General features: G+C 38.5%; 1 protein-coding gene across 1 annotated transcript; it reads left to right on the forward strand.

The window, feature by feature from the left end:
* Window positions 1-3: 3 nt before the first annotated feature.
* On the forward strand, window positions 4-16,741 carry LOC118099854 (phospholipase B1, membrane-associated). The gene is given in 43 exon segments (XM_047338199.1): window positions 4-10; window positions 3,782-3,940; window positions 4,545-4,601; window positions 4,904-4,964; window positions 5,061-5,095; window positions 5,188-5,254; window positions 5,333-5,384; window positions 5,640-5,720; window positions 5,841-5,906; window positions 6,003-6,052; window positions 6,348-6,447; window positions 6,567-6,662; window positions 7,321-7,395; window positions 7,525-7,596; window positions 7,714-7,788; window positions 7,886-7,946; window positions 8,175-8,233; window positions 8,828-8,895; window positions 8,979-9,022; window positions 9,177-9,285; window positions 9,506-9,557; window positions 9,781-9,861; window positions 9,939-10,004; window positions 10,100-10,200; window positions 10,537-10,618; window positions 10,713-10,817; window positions 11,216-11,311; window positions 11,577-11,648; window positions 11,840-11,914; window positions 12,471-12,531; window positions 12,889-12,947; window positions 13,450-13,517; window positions 13,601-13,644; window positions 14,043-14,145; window positions 14,246-14,297; window positions 14,390-14,470; window positions 14,569-14,634; window positions 14,728-14,822; window positions 15,100-15,181; window positions 15,273-15,377; window positions 15,466-15,561; window positions 15,660-15,734; window positions 16,190-16,741. Coding segments are annotated over 43 exon segments (3,357 nt in total). The 3' UTR covers window positions 16,436-16,741.
* The last annotated feature ends 469 nt before the right edge of the window (window positions 16,742-17,210 follow it).

Genomic DNA, 17,210 nt, shown 5'->3' on the forward strand with positions numbered 1-17,210 from the left:
ACAATGTCCGGTGACGTCTCAGCCCCTCCCCTTTCAGTGGCGTAGCAGACAAATCCGGGGCCCGTTTGATAAATATAAATAATAATAATAATTCCTCCCGCAGAGAAATTTTGAATGTGTGCTTAGTGCTTGAGAGACATTTATAAAAGCTGCATGTTTATAACATGATCCAGTTTGATTACGTTTTTATTAGTTAGAGTCAAAAAATGTGACCGTGGGAGTGAGTTAGAAAATGTGGACCTCTCAAAATTAACATTAGACCCAATGGAGAGAGGCAACGGATAACTAAAGTTACAAAAAATGGATACAGCCAAATTACATTTTTCAAAACACAGTTACAAGTTGTTGAAAATATGTTTCTAAGGGAAAATATGGGAAACAAATAAAAGAGCAAACAACAGGTAATTAGTAAAAGTAACTTGAGGGTCACACAACATCAGATCACAAAGACAAGAATAAAATTAGTTACAGATGAAAAAAGAGTAAAAATCTAAATAAAACATGATATTGTTTAATATTGTTGGTAAGATCAGGACTAGATCAAAAGTAAATTAATAAAAATAAAAAGCCAAATTCAGACCCCAAGTCCGGAGAAAGCAAACCAATACAAATGAGAGATTAAAAATAAGATACAGAGTTTGGGCCCGGTCACCTTTGGTCCTCACCGGGGACTGAGGAATGGCTCCTAGGGGCCTCAGCTTTTAATGTTGGCTTTGTGAGTAACATAAGCTGCATCTCCATCTCAGGAACTTTACCCAGGAGGAACCTTTGCAGGAACTCTGTGGGTTTCAATCACAAGGGTCCGAATAAAGTTCAGCTGAATAAAACGTTTTCTCTGTTGTTCGTGTTGTCAACTCCCCAGTGTGGTCCACTTGATGCAGCTCTCAATAATGACCACAGGGGGGCAGCACAGTTCTCTAGAAGAGATGCAGTATATTCAAGAAATCTGGCAGAGAGGGGCTGAGGGGGCTGCCCCCTATTGGTGAAGGACTACAACTGCAGGGCAATCAAAGAAACAATTTGAAATCAATAAAAGAAACTTTCACTTCATTTTCTAAAGTTGTTAAAATTTTAGAGTAGCATAAATGGCCCCAGAAAATCCAGATAGTGTAAAAATACTACTTTAAAAGGGAAAATCCTGCATTCTAAAGTAAATTAAAGTACAGAAATATTACAGTTAATATGCAATATAAATGACCCGTTTTAGAGTATTTCTTTAGAGTTTTATTTTAATTAAATTATAAGGTGGAGCTCATTTCAACTAATTTATAAAGAGATAGATATTCTTATCTATGATAAGACTTATTACTGGTAACTCATAAGATCTGTTATAAATCTGATCAGGAACTATAGCTGCAAATAAGTGTACATAGTTAATTTATAAGTGCAATATATTTCATTGCTTTGTCAGCTGCCGATTGTTATCATACATAATAAAACAATTCACCGTTGATCAAGGCCACCGCACGATTAATTTTACAGTGTTGCCCAAAAGTCAAGATACAGTAAAGCTGCTCTTGGCTTCTTATCATCATACAATTAAAAAAACTAAAAATCAAGTAACAGATGAAGCTAAATTCCAAAAAATCATGTCAATCTGATTTTATCTTCCAGAAGAAGAAATCTTTTGGTGATAAGGGCTGATGTCGGTGCTGATATGTTAAAAAAGAAAGACACTGGGAAATGTCCTGACCCTTTACTCTAAAAACAACTTCTGTGTCAGGTTTATACATACATTTCAACCTGTTTTAAGACTGTCAATATAATTCTGTGACACCAGGTTTTAAATATTCGTACAGATCATGAGGGCAATTATCAAGTTTCAGCAGAAACTTGATAACAGGACAAACTGTTCAGCTCATCTAAGCCCGTTCAAAGATTAGCGTTGGTGAGGGTGATTCGGCCTCAGCAGGAGGTTCAAGCCGAGTTAAGGTCCTTGAGGGAAGATAACGGACTATAAAGGCAGCACGGCCTCATATCAGGATTAACCTAATCACGATTGCAGCAGACTCTCTGGTAGTAGAGGTGTTCTTAGTTCTGCAGCAACAAGGAAGCAATGGAGAGATCATGACTGTACTTTTATCTTTCAGTAAGCCACAGACTAAACCTCAGGTGAACGGCTGTGGTGCTGGAAGGACGAGAGCTGGTGTTAATGTCTTTAGCTCATGAGAATAGGAACAGTAGCCGTCAGCGCCTGGTTGGTTGTTTTCCTAACATCTTTAAAGACCCTCACATCTAATCAGCAGGGAGATAAGAGATAGTCGGTTTTAAAACGTCGAAGCATCAGCGTTATGTAAAAAAGAGCATTTCTTCAGCTGCTGTCGTAGAGACGATTTAAAAAAAGATTATCTTTACGAACACAAAGATTTAGAAGGAAAATCACATATTTCTATCAACACACTAAATGGACATTAAGGCAGATTCTTGAATGAGGAGAAATGAATCTGCAGGAGAATCAGCAGAGAACTAGTTATCTAGAATAGTGATAAATGACCTGTTTTCTAATCAAAGTCTAACTTTTTAATTCCACGTTCACGAAACCCAGATGATCGGCTGACTTGATGTGAAGCCAACAAGAAGATACACGGTTGACATCATGTGATTCTGCTAATAACCAGGATAATCACCTTTGACGCTTTGCCCTGTTACAGCAACAACCAATCACATGGTTCCACAGGAAGCCAACAGAGTGGTGTGATTCCTTAGGTTGAGAGAGGTCAAGGACTGATTCATCAGATACTGTATCAGGAGAAGCATTCGTCTGGCTCTGTCTAAAGTAAAGAAATCAAACCTACGAGACAACAGGAAATCCAACACCACATGAACATGTTGGTTATTTACATTAAAGTTTGGAGGCAGGCAGATATTGTTGTGTTTTATTTCCAGTGTTTGTTCTAAGCTAAGCTAATAAACTGCTGCTGTGTGATGTTCAAGAGATGAGGAGCAAAATGTTTCTCATGTACCGAGAAAAATTATTTGTTTTGTGGCAAAGTTAAAAAATAAAGATTATCTCGTAAAGAAAAGCTTCTGGGTATAAACTTATGTGAAGTATAATTCACGTGAAAGACAAAGATGTTACGTGCACAGTTACGTTCAGGAACATTTATTACTTTCATTGATTTTTGTAAATCTATTTAAAGTTTCTTTGAGCTTTTGTTAAATGTAAAATGTATAATGATAATAATAATAGTTATTATTATTGTTATTACCTTCTTTAGATTTAATGCGATTCATTTCTTATACAATTGTTGGTTCTACGAGGAGATAAAGTTTGTACTTTTTAGTAAAATGCTTTTTATTTCAGTTAATTTCTTCTGGTTTGAACATTACTTGTTCAACAGGAAGGAACATTTTTTGTCGCAGATATTTTTGCCAAGGTTTTGAAAATTAAAGTAGAATATTTTGTTAAATGCTGAATTGTTAAACAATACTTTATTTTGTCAAAAACTAAATGACATTGAACACTGCCACTGTACCTCTTTATGTCTCTGTGTGCATGACATTTATACATTGATGTTATATAGAGTCATGTTTGACTCCTTATCATCATATTTTAGATTGCGATATTTATGGTTGTTGTTAATTATTGCAACCAAATAGGTGAAAGTTAATTTTCCCGACAGTCTATAAATAGCAGCACATTAACCGCTGGTGTTCACTGTCCCTCATGACAAAATGATAAATGTTCATTAGGATCTTATCAGCATCAATGTTACAAAACCTTTGGACAACAGTCTGGTCCCTCCCCTCGGAGCATGGTTATGATACAACTGTCGACCAGGTATAAGGGATATTGACAAAGATAGAGAGGAGAGGAGCAGACAGAGAGTTAAGAAGAAGAAGAACGGCTGCACAGACGAACCACGAGGACAAAATCTGACCGAGAAGATGCTTCCACGGCTGGTTCTCATCGCTCTGCTGAGCCTCACATGGAAAACAGGTTTCTGCAACATAAAACTTCTCACTGCTGGTTTTCTTTCTTTTAGGTTTGGTTGCTGCAAACGTGTAGCTGATGAAAGTTTTAGAGGACGAAGCTGAACGTGTTTTATAGTGAAAACTGAAAAATATATTTTGAGCTTATCTGAGGCTTTTTGACTTTAATCTCTTCAGGAAAATTAAAATCTTGTTGTTTTCACAACACTCTTTTTATTTATTTGATATTTGATGAGTTTGGATGTGAAGTTTTTTTTCCATCTGTTTTATGCCTATAACAACAACCAAGGAATAAAATGAGTGTCCACGGCTGTTCAGTTACAACGATATGTAATATGTATATCATATATATGAGTTAACAAATAAGAATACAATGCAGGAAAGTTCTTATATATGCATTAATTATAGTATTAATCTATAGTATATGAATATAGTAATATAATACTTTTCTGGTATAATTATGATAGTTGTCTCTAAGCATCTTAACTGATTTCATGTTTTTGAAATATTTCGTGTGGACCTCAGGAAGAGTAACTTATACTCGACATCAGTTAATGGGGATCCTGATAAAAATCCTTTCTAAATCACACTTCATCTCCTCATGCTTTCAGTGAGTGGACTCCCCTGCACTCAGATGTTTGCTTCTCAGCCGCCTCCTCCCTCCACTGGTGAGTCCGGTGTGGACCAGATTTAATTTAATGGTTTTGAACGACGTATGGTTGATGCGTCCTTAAATCAACACAAAAGTTTGATCGAAGCTCTTAAGATCAAAACTGGTTTACGAATACGTGTAAAAAAAAGAAAAAAATCTAATGTGGAGTATGTCTAAAATCTGTTAACTTCTTTTTAACAGTAATTGAATCCAGAGTCCAAAATAACTAATTTACTCAATCACAGTTTTACCACGTAATAAATTCTCCTGTAATTTGTTACTAGATTCTGTGTAAAATGTTGTTTCTTTCCTCTGAAGTTAACGGCGTCCGGCCCTCAGACGTGGCTGTGATCTCCTCCATCGGGCTCCACATGCACAGGTGAGCACAACTCAACAGTGAGCACCAACCGTTCTACGGTATCAGCTTCACAAGGCATGAAAATCATCATCAGCACCGTGTTTTCTTTCCCTGCAGCACTGAGCTGTCCACAGTGGTTTCAAGACTCACAGGTAGATCTCAGACTTTTATTTTATACTTTAGAGGAAAAACAAGCTTTGGATTTTGAGGCTAATTTGAACTTGGGTGTGTTTCCGTCTGTCAGAGCTGATGTTGATGTTCAATCCTGCACTGATCAGAGAGGAAACAAACCTTTATGCCCCTCAACAAAGGTACAGACAGAACATTAAGATGAACACAGTGAGGTACCAGGGACAGATATTTAATTGTATTTCTCTGTGTTCTTACAGGAGACTGGTGGAGCAGGCAGAGGACGTGTCCCACGATCTCCAGAACAACAAGGTAGGAGCTTTAACTTCTGCTCTCCCATCTAAAGGTGATGTTTGCAGCTTTACCTCTTTTTGTATTTATCTTATATCAAATGGCTCTTTTATTGTATTGATGATGCAATCACACTAGGATATACAGTCTTCAACCAATCAAATATCATATTAGTCTTCTTTCTTGTTTTAAACAGCTTGTTGACACCGACAAGTTCTGACACCTTGTGCATTTGAACAGAAAACCTAAACAGCTGTTATTTGTTTCCACCTGCAGGGGACGGATGTGGACAGAGACTGGAAGCTGGTGCTTCTCTTCGTTCAGGTGGATCGTCTCTGTGCCGTCAAGCAGCCGCAGGTAAACTGGGAAATATTGTTATGATGTTATATATATATATTAAATGCACGATGTCTCACTTGTTGTTTCAGATGAATAAAAGATGATGATTCAGTTTCCCTCTGTTGTGTGTGTGTGCAGGTTCAGTCGGTTCTCCAGACGGTGGTTGAAGAGGTGGACGATGCTCTGCAGCTGCTGAGCTCTCAGGTAAATTTCACATCATAAACTGTATTTTTATTCATTCTTTCTCTGTCACTGTGTTTGCAGAACTTTTTACATTTCTGTCACATCACTGTGTTGTAGTTAAAGCGAACAATCGTCAGCGTTGCATTGTGGGATGGAGAACAGCACAAGTAAGTTCATATTCCAGTGGACATCATTCCCTAGCACTTAGTTCTCATGTCAACATGTTTCTATCTTATTGGTTTTACTGCAGCTTTCATTTTCATGAACAACTTCTCTTGTTCCACTCTGTTTAAAATATATCTTATTCTTCTATGGAACATAGTGCGTTACATTTAACAAATTATACGTTATGTTATATGAGGGTTCACTTGTATTATGAGGCTGTAAAATGCCTGTGGTGCTCTGTAGTTGACTTACTCTAATCTACTTTATCAGTTTCTTCTGTTTCTCGTAAAAATGGAGATAGTGAGAGACAATGTGTTTCCCTGACAGGACGTGCATGGACGCGAACAGCGAAGGAGAAGTCAGACTTCTGAGGACCCTGCTGACTCAGTCTCTGCAGGTTTGTCCGTTATTCATCCTCAACAGTTCAGTCCAGTGGTTATTTTAGCTGCTTATTTATTTATATTTATCTTATTACTTATTAAAGTTGAATCTTTTTTCTCCCACTGCTCTGAGCAGGAGTCCCTGGGCGAGCTCTTGGTGAAGAGACGCTGGTACAATGACAGAGATGACTTCAGCGTGTCTCTGCAGAACAAACCTCTCTTCACCGTCCCTGTGAGTTCAGCTCATACATTATAGTTCCTCTAACGTGAACTTTCCCATCAGTGGGACAGTGGAAACGTTCCTACACTGTAAATATTCCTTATTAAGTCAAGGTTTTAGAGATGAATTGTTTTACCTTTGATTTTTAGTGAAAGATCTCAAACATTAAATACTATGAACATTTAAACTAATTTGCTGTTGCACATTGATTGTACAGAAATATAATTGTAGGAGAAAGTGTTTTCTGTCTCTTAAAATACTCTTAAAAGAAATATTTAAAACACTGGATAAACTAGGACACGATTAGTAAAGTACCTGGTGCAGGGGGAGCAGAGTAGAGCAATAATTAAAAATAACTAGAGCAAATTTAAGTCCCTATTCACTCAGGGTTACACCTTGCTCACAGATCAAAATGAAAAGTCTGACTGCTTTAATCTTACCCGTTCAAATCAATAACAAAAGAGCAAACCATGAATTCTGAGGCCTGACGAGAGCCGTGCTCTTCGCTTGTGTTCAGTAAAGAAACAATTCAAGAACGCTGCTCGGTCTCTGAGCCACTGAACGAGCTCCTGACCAGTGACACACACAGAGTCCTGATTATCTCACAGCACAAACTACAGATATACGTTTTATATCTAACAAACACCTTGTTCTTTTTTCCCTAAAACAGAGTGGGAAACATGTGTCGGAGGCCGAAGCTACACAACAAACTGATAACCTGATGATGCAGATGTGGACAAACCTGGTAAAGCCTGACACACAAACGCCTGTTCTCTCTCACATACTATAGACACACACACACACATACACACACATGTAGATTCATTGTTCTCTGTGTGGCAAACATGAAGACAAGGAGTTTTCTGTCTTGCAGCTGCAGCCCACAGTCGGCCAACACAACACAGACGACAGTGGAAACATCATGACACTGCCATGTCCCACTGAGGTGAGGAACTGTGCCACACACACACACATACTGTATATCAGCTGAACAAAATGTACAGTGTGTGTAAATAATACTAATTGTGCGTCCCCTCCTCCTCAATCTGTGTCCCGCCCCAAGGACCGACCCTTCCTGAGGACGGAGGGAAACTCTCCTTCAAATAGCCCCAGCGACGTGTCTCCTCTACTTCTCCCCGTGAGTAGCGATGTCGAGCCAAATGGAGGCAGTGGCGGCGTTGTTGATTACTTCCTGTTTAGTTCTGACCGTGGATGTGCTCTGTGCGTCTGCTCAGTTCATAGGAACAGAGATGCCCTGCGAGGACTTCAGCCCCTCGGCCTCCGTACCCACCTCAGGTAAGATCCTTTACACTTTATCAGAATTTCAAGTGTCAATTGTCTGTAGAGGCTCAAAATGCTCCTTTACAGTACTTTAATCCCACTGTACAGTATTTCTAGAAAGTTGCATTGCTCTATTATTATAGTAGAAGAGTCATATGGATTTACAGTTGCTCTGAATGTCACGTGTTGTCTAATAAATGGAGTCTGATGTTATTCTGACTGACTTTTACTGTATTTTCCCAGTTCATGAGCTCAGGCCTGCAGACATCAACGGGGTGGCTGCTGTGGGAGACTCTCTGACAGTGAGTTCTCATTCTCTATGTTCTACATATAGAGATAGAAACATATCATCTAAAATAAGCAAATAGAAAAATGGAGATTGATCTTTGACTCTAAAATGTATTAAATATACAACCATAGCACCCAGTGAGGTGAAGGATTGTTCTTGGATATTTTAGAATACATAAAAGCTATTTAACAATGCATATTCATATACTGCGTGTAGTTATATACAGAGATTGATTTAGCACAGTTTCTGCACCCGCCCTGATGCCTAGTCACCACAGTTTATAAGATTTGTAAAGACAGAACTTTATTTGAGTGATAAATGAGATATGACGAGATAATTATACATTAATCAGTAATAAAAAAAAACCTTGATTAGATAATTATTTGGCTCAGTCTGACAGTTTAAAGATCTAAAGGTCTCAGCGGACATGTTGACCATGTGTTCATATTACATAATCATGCAGAACAGCGACGCCACAATATGATGGATTCTTATTTTAACATCTTCAAATAAAGTAGAATCTGATACTGTACGATCTTCTATATCTGGAAGGTACGGTTCTGTGTCATCACGTCACTTAAACATTTTCTGTTTCTTCCTCCATCAGGCCGGGAACGGTATCGCATCCAACAACATCCTGGACGTGGTGCGTCAGTACAGGGGTTTGTCCTGGAGGTGAGTTTTTCCTGGATATGAAACCACAGCTTTCAAATCGTTCACTGAGAAAATAAACTTAAAGATGTTATTTTCCTCCTTAGCATCGGTGGAGATGACAACCTCACCACTGTCACCACTCTGCCCAGTGAGTCTCTCTCTCTCCATAACCTTATGTCCCTCTAATCAATTAAAAACAGTCCGTTCAGGTCTGTTTTTGTCACTGTGAGGTTCATGTAGACTCTTAAAAACACACACACACCTTGTTTTATTACCTAACTGTGTCTCTTCTCTTTTAACAGACATCTTGAAGTATTATAATGGCAACCTGACGGGCTTCTCCGTTGGTATGGGCAAAGAGCAGAGTCCTCAGGCTTTTCTCAACCAGGCTGTGGCAGGAGCCAAAAGCAAGTGAGTCCTCCTGGAGGCAGCAGCTTCCTGGTTTTGTTATTATCGTCACAAAATACGAGACTGAAATATGTGACGAACCTACTCCACCATAAAATCTAAAAGGAAATGGGATTTGCATATAACCGACGGTACAATACATCTTTAGCTAAATGTGCTTTTAACTGCCTGAGTAAAATCTTTGTCAATTCATTGCCATATTTTGTTTTGTTTGCTTTTTAAGGGACATACCATCACAGGTTCGAACCCTGGTGAAGATGATGAAGAACGACTCTGTGAGTTTATAGACATGTATTCATTTATTTTTACTCTACACTGTAAAATCATGTTGTACTTGTGTGTGTTATATCTGATTGGAGAGTGAAAATGGTCTGCATGCCTAATTATTTTAAACAAGGAACGTCCACCTGTGTGTAGCTTTGACATTTCTGACACGAGGAAACACAGAAAAGTACAAACTGCGTCACGTGACCATGTTTCATCTTCTTTCTCGTTCAGAGAATCAATTTTGAATCCGATTGGAAAGTGATCACGTTGTTCGTCGGAGGAAACGACATCTGTGACCACTGCTATAACTCGGTGAGTAACCTACTAACATCAAGTCGCTGTCCGAGGCGTCAACAACACGACATTAAAACGTTTGACTCTCTTCACAGCTGCTCTATTCTGCAGAGAATTATGTCCAGAGTGTCCGTGAGAGTCTGGATTATCTGCACAAACAGGTAAATAAACCAGACTTTGCACTGGACATGTGGTTTTTGTTTAGATGTTCATTGGTTGAATGTTTGTTTGCATTAACCGGGCTCGTCCCTGTCAGGTCCCTCGAGCTCTGGTCAACCTGGTAGAGCCTCTGCACATCATCCCCCTGAGAGAAATGCACATGGACCCTTCACTTAAATGTCCAACTTTGCTCGTGGAGTGAGTATCACTTCTCTCTGTTGAATGACTTGTAAATTCATTCAAGTTAAGAAAGATTCAGAAAATCCACTTTAACCTCTCTCACTATCATTATTCTTTTTGTTATATTTCATTTTTCTTAAGGGGAAATACATATTCTATTAACTAAATGTACTATTCTTGAATTCTCTTATTTTACTTACTATATAAAGGTAAGTTGGCTCTGACACCAAGAATCCCATGTTGTTATTAAGTATAAAACAATAAACATGATTCCTGCTTGTTCTCTGCATTATAATCTAATAAATAATAAAATAATTAAACTGATTTAGAACCATGTTATCTCTCCTTTGCCAGAATTCTGTGCCCCTGCGTTATTTTGCCAAAGCCCAACTCAAAAGCTTTTCAGATGTTGGATGACATCAACAGAATTTATCAGGTGAGCAAACACCATGAACGGTCAAATGACTTTCCTCTCCATCCTCAGGCTCTGACACCTTCTCTCTCTCTCTTTCTCTCTCTCTTTCTCTAAGCGTTCGCTCCAGGACCTCGTGGAGTCCGGCCGCTACGACACTCGCTCAGACTTCACTGTGGTCGTCCAGCCTTTCCTCAGGAAAATCATTCTGCCCCGACTGCCGGTAACGACGACAACTCAAAACCAAGCTCTCTGAGAACCATCAGTCACCTTCTCCATTGTCTTATACAAGAGAATCATCACAGGGCCGTGGCTACATAGTGATGATGTAAAAGAGTCCTTCTCATTTTATCACTAATCCATTTTAAAGTCACTTCATTTAAAGAACAGAGACCTTTACTGGTGGACCAATCCAGGAATGGGGTTACACTCAATAAACATGTTTTCAAAAATGTATTTTACTAGTACGTTTTAATTTTAAATTTGTTGTTTGAGGTGTTTGGAAACCATTCATTGGCAGCTCTGTTTTTTTTATTTTTATTGAATGCTCCTTCAAACTACTCCTACATCTCACTGCTCTGATCGATGAAATAAACACATTTGCTTGAACCTTCTCCACAGGATGGCCGCCCTGATCGCTCCTTCTTCAGTGCCGACTGCTTCCACCTCAGCCAGAAGGCCCAGACGCTGTTCGCTCGCTCCCTCTGGAACAACATGGTAACTCTCAGACAGACAATCACACACTTTCACTGTATTTTATCCCAATGCCATTTTTTATGGATGAATTTAATTTCATGTTTTGTCAGTAAATTAGTAGCGAGATCAACGACTTTTCCAAATAATACATAAAACACATTTCTCTCTTGCAACCAGCTACATTAAAGTTGTTCTTGCACATGATCACGATAATAACACTAATCTTATATTAATGTACCAGTAAATTAAATCTATACTCACTGTCACGCTGACTCCTGTTTTCTAGCTGGAACCACTTGGCAACAAAACTTCCCAACAGGATTTCAATGCAGACATTAACCTGAAATGTCCAACCAAGGTAAAAACATTGTGATTAAACTGAGAATTGAATATTGTTTCATGTCTCCTAGTTTCTCTAATGTCCCGACTGTGAGGAAACAAAATACTGAGAATAAATTGCAAACATAGGTTTTGATTGGATGTAGCCTCTTTCTATATTTTGAAGCTGCTGTGAATTAATCTAGTTTCTTCTCTGTTTTCTTCCTGCAGACTTCACCGTATATTCGCACCTTTAACAACAGCGATTACAGATACACTCCCTCCCCAACACCTGGACCCATAAAAGTAAGCACCCCCCGTCGGAGGAGAGGACAAAACAGATTTGAGAAATGATTTGGTACAAAGTTTGACGACTATAAAGTGGAATTAAGCTCAATTATTTCCGGTTGTGAAATGACAATGAAAGAATGATTGATTGATATGTTTATTGATTGAAAATAAATCAACTAATTTATCATTTTTAAGTCATTTATCAAGGAAAAATTGCAACAATTTCTTGTTCCAGGTTTTATAAAATGGTCATTCTATGGAAACGTAAATGTTTCTGTCCCTAGTCTTTACAGTTTATTGTGCAGCAATGAAGTGTAAAAAAATTAAAAAGAATTGCATCATTGCTTGTTTACAACCGCCTGCAAATGAATAAACATTCAACTCCACTACATTATCAAAATAAAGAAAAGATATCGCAGAAACATACAACAGACAAACTCATTCAGGTTTTTGTCCCTTTGATAGAAATATGCACAAAACTAATGATTTATTTAGAAACCTAATTTATCATTTGAGGACGATTCATCTTACACGCTGCCACTCTCTATCGTTTGCCTTTTGTCCTCTCCAGAACTGGGGAAGTGACTTCTCCTGTGTGGACCTTGTTCCATCTGACACTGTTCCAATGTCAGGTGAGACGATAGTCATCAGTTCATTATCAGCAGACAGTCGATATGGGATTTGATGTCCTCTTTTATCCAGAGGCAACAAGCTGAAATGAAGACATGGCGGCGTACGACCACAAACTGACAGTGAAAGTGCTGGAATGAGCAGCACCATTCCTCAACTGCAGTTTCTCAATATCCTACGATCAGAAATGTTTGTCACCAAGATGATTTAACAGATAATCACATGCACGTAACATACATGGTGGCTTCAAACTCTTTTTCCCCAAATACTGAAGGAGCTGGTGTAAATGTGACATAACACAGGAGGAGGATTGTGGCTTTATCTTGATGATGAATCTCTTCTATGTGTTTTATCTGTAGTTAACCAGCTGAGGCCGGCAGACATCATGGTGGTGGCAGCGCTGGGAGACTCTTTAACGGTGAGAGACATAGCACATTTTCCATTTGATTCTTTTTTTTCTCATCAAAATTACAGAGTGATTCATATGAGGATAAAACAACATCAAAAAAATTGAAATTCACAAAGAGATGAAAGCTTTTGAAATAAGTTTTAAGAATAATATGTCTTTAAATATCTTTAAATAAATGAATTAATAGATGCTGCATTTAAATAAATGCTTAACAGGTTATTATTATGTATTTTATATAGTATCTGGTGTGTGTGTGTGTGTGTGTGTGTGTGTGTGTGTGTGTGTGTGTGTGTGTGTGTGTTAAATGGACACATTATCACCATCGGTTATTTGATGTCATTGAACTATGAACTGTCTAATCAATTCATTATCAGCCAGATAATTCCCATCAGTGATAAACTTCTCTTTTATGTTCTGGTTGTTTATTAAAATCTCCGTCTGCGTCTCGCTGTCTTCACGATGTCGTGCTGTTTTTCTGTGTCTTCACTTCCGTGGCTTGTTCTGTTTACAGGTCGGCACTGGAGCAAAAGCAAAGAACTTCTTTAACATCAATAAAGAATATAAAGGAGTATCGTGGAGGTAACAGGAGTCTTTGTGGTGTAAATCATAGTCACAGTAATTGTTACATTTCACAAATCACACCAATGTTTGTTTTCTTGCAGCATCGGGGGGGACAAGGATCTGGAGACTGTCACAACACTTCCAAGTGAGTTTATACTTTTTAACCACGTTACTGGAAGCTTTGGCAATATTTTTTAGATCCCTGACATGACAACTGAACTTGTAATTGTAGTTTGGTGTAGTTTGTTCCTGTTGTTACACTTAGCTGACATGTTTATCATACGTGTGCTTGTCACGTCAAGTGGTAACATGAGAGTTTATGTTGAATCCTTGCTACTTGCTGTAGATGGTAAACATTTTTTGGATGTTTTAACGGAACACCAACATGGGCAGGATTTCTCGCAGTAGTCTATCTACAATACACAAGCAGGTTTGCTCCACTAGAGGCAATGGTTTCCTGAATGATAACTTCATGAAACCACTCATGTTCAGGTAGCTTTAGACAAGTTGTTTCACAGTAGGATATTTGACCTTTCCCCTCAGACATCCTGAGGAAGTTCAACCCCTCCCTGAAGGGCTTCTCTACCGATCAGGGTCTGCCCAAACAGAAGGGCTTCAACATGGCTGCAGCTGGAGCTAAGACCTCGTAAGTGCACAAGTGTTTTTGGTTCCTCCACATGAGTAAAACCTCTGAACCCACCCGTTGTTATCTCTCACCTCCTCCTGATTGGATTTGTTCTGTACAGAGACATTCCAGCACAAGCGCAGGCTCTGATCAAGGCCATGAGAGAGGATAAGGTGAGACGTCCTCAAATACGACTTAACTCTCTCCATGTCTGATTCAAACAGTGTGAAACTTAACTCTGATGTTGCTCATAAATCCTACACAGAAGGTGGATTTTGAAAAGGACTGGAAACTTGTGACAATATTTGTCGGGGGAAACGATCTTTGCCATTATTGCATCGACCAAGTAAGTTCTCCTCAACGTTTTCTTACTTTACACAAAGATATTCATATTTCTGCAAGTTCTGGAATGGCAATAAAAACATTCTTTACCTATTTCTACAGAATACTCTGTCACCTAAGAATTACAGCCACAATCTTAAGGTCGGCTTGGACATGCTCCACAAAGAGGTGAGTCACATTAACAATATTGAATTAATCTAATCTCTAAAGTGGATCGTATTTTACTGTCTGTACTTCACCTTTATCTCTTGGAATCTTCAGGTACCGAGACTGTTGGTCAACGTTGTGGAAATTTTTGAGATACTTCCTTTTAAAACAGTTCATGGGAAGTCAGTGGCCTGTTCTCTAGTGCCCAGGTTGGTTTTGTTTTAATCTGAGCGGATGTTTCTGGCTTGTTTTCCATTATCTTAAATATCATGTACAATATCAGTACATACAAAGTCTACAAGATCCTTTCTTTGGTGATATAGCATTACGTTTATACATGTTATAAATCACAAGCTATAAGTGAAGTACTTTAGAAAGCTACTATAATCTGGAGGAAAAGGTTTGATAAAGAGTTTAACACTATATCCTCGTCTTATTTTTTCATTTCAAACTTCACCCTTTAAACTAATAAGTGTTTTTTTGCAGGACCAGTTGTCCCTGTGTCATAAACCCAATTGAAAACTCTCCAGAGCTTGACGAGATAAAACGAATCAATCATGAATACCAGGTATAAGCTTTTCTAATAATAATTTAAAAAAAAAATTATAAGCAAATTAATCTGAGCTCTAATTCATTATTTTTATTAATCTCATTCCTAGATTGAGATCCAGCATCTTATTTCTGGAGATCGCTATGAGGGGAAAGAAGATTTTGCCGTCGTCCTTCAACCGTTTCTGCACAATTCCTTTATCCCTCATACTGGAGTGAGTTGCAGAGGCAGACGTATCAAAACAAGCATCCACACGCAAATAATGAAACGTGCTCATGCTGAAAATCTGATCTTTTCACCAGAAGGGAGAGGCCGACCCCAGTTTCTTCTCCGTGGACTGTTTCCACGTCAGTGAGCGAGCTCACGCTGAGATGGCCATCGCCCTTTGGAACAACATGGTGAGTGCTGGGCGGTGACGGACCAGAGTGAAGCAGAGAGACCATGTGCTTTCAAGTGTAATTTGATTTGAGAGAATTCCTCTTTCTGTCTTTAACAGCTGGAGCCTGTCGGGAGGAAGCAGTCGTACAACAACTTCACGTACGATCGCTCCAAGATTCACTGTCCCTCTCAGGTATGAGTGGAGAATTCAGACAAGAATCCATCACATCAGTCAATCAATGAGACATATTCATTTACTATTCAGGGTTGACTTTCAACAATCAATTAGTTTAACTTTTGTGGAGAGTGTTCAATTACATAAATACATTTTATGGAAATATATCATGAATATATTATTTATTGTGTATCCAGTTTTGTGCGTAATGCAACAGCTTTGTGTTTCATGTTGGATCTAATGTTTGTTTTGTAGATTTGTGTGTTATGGGCATTTTGTTTTTATGAATTTTCTGTTATTACAAAAATAGCAATATAACATACCATTTCATAAATACTGCTTTGGCTACATATTTTGTGTGTTTCTTTCCATATGCTTATTTATTTTGTAAACTCTTTTATTTAACATCAAAACAGCTTGGGCATGTTTTTCAATGGTTTTCCAAATGTCTAACTGTTTTACTTTCCCAACAGGCCAGTCCCTTCGTCTTCACCAAGATAAACAGCCTTCCACGTCCACCAGCAACCCTCCCACCTACTTCCAGTCCTATTTCAACCGTCCCTGTGCCGAGGTGCCCCTCCTCTCTGCCCGTGTGGGTGCCAGTGGTCGCGGGATTCGTCGGTTTACTGGCTGGCATCACCGCCGCCTACATGCTGTTCTCCTGCAGACGGAAAGACAAAGTGCAGAGAGGAGTGGAAATGAAGGCCACCAACTTTTAATGCCAACTTTCTTATTGTCAACAGTAGCTCAAGCCTTAAAGTTGCATTAAGCCATTTATATAAGATCATTTTTGAAGAGGACAGAAAGTAGACAGTTTTTATTCTCGCTACTTGTTCAATGTACAATATTTGGTTCATCACCTCTTATCAGAACCATCTGTGAGTTTTTGTTTTGCCAGATGTTTGACTCTCTGATGCTTGTTTGCTGTCTGTGTTTTATTCAAACTTAGACAGTAAGTGAACATTCAGTTTGTTCAGTTTTATTTTAGGGTGTGAAGTGCTGTGGCTCAGCACATAGGAAATAATATGTAGAAAAAACCCAGTCAAGGAATAAAACCTGCAAAGAGCTGTAGGCAGGTTTGTAAATTCTCTGTTGAACTGGTAGTGCTGTTTCAGGTACTCAAATAATGAAAAGCTAGTTTGAAAAAATATCTCTTAATTGTACAAGTATGTAAAATATGTGTCATTTTTTTTGTACTGCATAGAAATTGTGAAATATTCCAAATGTAATTGATTGAAATTCCGGAGTTTTGTACATTTTCCTTTATCATTTCTATTTATTGACAAAATAAAAATTCTACAATAACCAAGTTAATCATTAAGTGTATACTCGTCAATGGTGATGGAACTTCACAAAGCACTGAACTACAGCCACGTGCGCGTTTCTGTATTTGCACCTGTTGTGACTTTTTGCAGCGCGTGTGTCATCAAATTGATGAAGTTGTGTAGAATTCACAGTGTAGAATTTACTGACATCTAGTGGTGAAGTTGCATG

Source organism: Hippoglossus stenolepis, chromosome 20 (assembly GCF_022539355.2).
Source record: "Hippoglossus stenolepis isolate QCI-W04-F060 chromosome 20, HSTE1.2, whole genome shotgun sequence".
Taxonomy (NCBI): domain Eukaryota; kingdom Metazoa; phylum Chordata; class Actinopteri; order Pleuronectiformes; family Pleuronectidae; genus Hippoglossus; species Hippoglossus stenolepis.